Genomic DNA, 2,287 nt, shown 5'->3' with positions numbered 1-2,287 from the left:
CTAGAGGCGCCAGAGTACCGGCGTCGAAGCTCGACCGAGAGGCGCCCACTAGAAGCTCGGATTAAGAGGTAGGTGCTCCGCCCGAGATGAGGCTGTATGCGCTCGAGCACCAGATTCGCGAACGGGTCAAAAATGTCGTTGTCGCTGGAAATTTCTAGCCGGAGGCCACGTAGATCTCATACGACGACGATGGTGTGCTCGGGCTCGTCGCCGTGGACGTTGGTGACGAGAATCGCAGCGGCAGAGATCATTCGGTAGGGCTGCAGTGTATGGGGTCCGCGATCCACGACTTCAACACGTTTTCCGAGGTCACACGACGCTTCCGGACCGAGTATATGACCCACCGGAGGGATGTGGCCAGCGCCTCGCACGTGTGGCGCTCCGGATGCCCGCGGTCAACGCGTCGGGAATGTCGTCGGCGCCGAGCTTCGGCCGCGCGCGCAGTCACGTTTTGGGCCCGCACGCATCGAACCAAGCACGCGGAATCTCTTATACCATCACTAAGGACCCGCACACGCCCCAAACGAGCCAGAAGCAGCGTTTCCGACGAGTCCGCACTCGGGCCTCTGAGAGCGTGGGCCGCCTACCGCTGTCACGCGACCGTTTTGAGCCGCGAAGTCGCCATCACGAACGGTTGGAACGGCTCCGCGCCCTCGTGGGGTACATGCGCCGCGGCCGGGGCCGTTTTTCCTTCGGCTACCGCGGCCTACGCGCCGCTTTGAGGCCCATCGAGGGCTAATCGGGTGTTCACCACCCAAAGGTTTGGGTGTGCGCGGCACCATTGCGGCAGCATCGCTGCGGCAAGGCGGCGCCGGCGAAGCCGGCCAGCCAAGCGCCGCGGATCGAGTCCAGTTCTGTTGCTGCCGCGCACCGCCGCCAGGTTCCAGCACCTGAGCCCTTGCGAACACCGCGCCCGTCGAACCGCAGACACCCCGCGCGACGCGGCGGCCGCCGAGGCGCGCTGCCGATTTTGAAGCCATGAACGCCCTGCGGGCCCTGCGACCGCTCGCGACGCGCGTCCCCGCGGGGCTCCGCGCGAAGTCGACGCTGCCCGCGTCGACGACGCTCAAGACCGCGGCGCCGCTCACCGTCCTGTCCGACGAGCTCGCGCGCGCCGCGGGCGTGTCGAGCGAGCTCTCGAAGGCGCGGCTCTCCGGCTTCGTCGCGATGACGTGCTCCATGGGCTTCGCGGCGACGGGCGCGCCCGTGCTGACGGCCGACGCCGCCCTCGCGACCTACGGCGTCTTCGCGACGTCGGCCTGCGCGAACACGCTGAACCAGATCTACGAGATCCCGCGCGACTCGCGGATGGCGCGGACGGCGCACCGGCCGCTGCCCAGCGGCCGCTGCAGCACGCCCGAGGCGCTCGCCTTCGCCGGCGTCACATCTGTCTCCGGCGTCGCGGCGCTCGCGACCCTGTCGCCGACGGCCGCGGCGCTCGCGGCCGCGAACATCGGCCTCTACTCCGGCGCCTACACGATGATGAAGCCGCGGTCCGAGTGGAACACGTGGGTCGGCGCCGCCGTCGGCGCCGTGCCGCCCTTAATCGGCTGGGCCGCCGCCGGCGGGTCCCTCGTCGGCGGCGGCGAGGCCCACGCGGCCGCGCTCGCGGCGTCGAACCTGGAGCCGCTCGCGGCGGCCGCCGCGACGCTCGGCGCGACGCCCGCGGAGCCCTGGCTCCTCGCGGGCATCCTGTACCTCTGGCAGTTCCCCCACTTCTTCGCCCTCGCCTGGGTCCACAAGGCCGACTACGCCAAGGGCGGCTTCGCGATGGTCCCCGTCCGCGACAAGGCCGGCCACCGCACCGCGTCGTTGATCGGCCGCTACGCGGTCTACTCGACGGCGCTGCCGGTCCTCGCCTACGCGACGGGCGCGACGTCGGCCATGTTCGCCCTCGAGGGGACGGCGCTGAACGCGGCGCTTCTAGCGGCCGCGGCGAAGTTCCACGGCCAGCGGACGACGGCGAACGCGCGCTTGGTCTTCCGCGCGACGCTCCTCTACCTGCCGCTCATACTTTTCTTCTTCGTGCTCCACAGCACGCGCCTCAAGGACGAGGGCGACGCCGACGCGCGCGCGCCGCCGACGCTCGGCGACGCGGTCCGCCCGCTCCGGGACCTCGGCCGCGCGCTCTGCCTCCACGAGCTCCTCCCCCGCGACGAGGCGCCGTCCGCCGTCGTGCCGCCCCTCTGCCCCGTCGGGCCCAAGAAGAAGACGGCCGGCGCCGACGACGCGATCAAATAAACTTCTTCGCCTAAAAAGAACGGCAAAGTTGCACCCAGAAAAAAAC

At 70.0% G+C, this 2,287-nt stretch overlaps 1 protein-coding gene across 1 annotated transcript; it reads left to right on the top strand.

Annotated features, from left to right (window-relative positions):
* Positions 1-1,131: 1,131 nt before the first annotated feature.
* On the top strand, positions 1,132-2,034 carry AURANDRAFT_3278 (hypothetical protein; the record flags this gene model as incomplete). The annotated part of the gene is made up of 2 exons (XM_009034579.1): positions 1,132-1,575; positions 1,672-2,034. Coding segments are annotated over 2 exons (807 nt in total), but the record flags the coding sequence as incomplete, so codon positions are not given.
* Between the last annotated feature and the right edge of the window lie 253 nt (positions 2,035-2,287).

The sequence above is a fragment of the Aureococcus anophagefferens genome (assembly GCF_000186865.1).
Source record: "Aureococcus anophagefferens unplaced genomic scaffold AURANscaffold_2, whole genome shotgun sequence".
NCBI classification, from domain to species: Eukaryota; class Pelagophyceae; order Pelagomonadales; family Pelagomonadaceae; genus Aureococcus; species Aureococcus anophagefferens.
The sequence above is the reverse complement of the archived record's forward strand: the minus strand, read 5'-3'. Positions and strand labels throughout refer to the sequence as shown.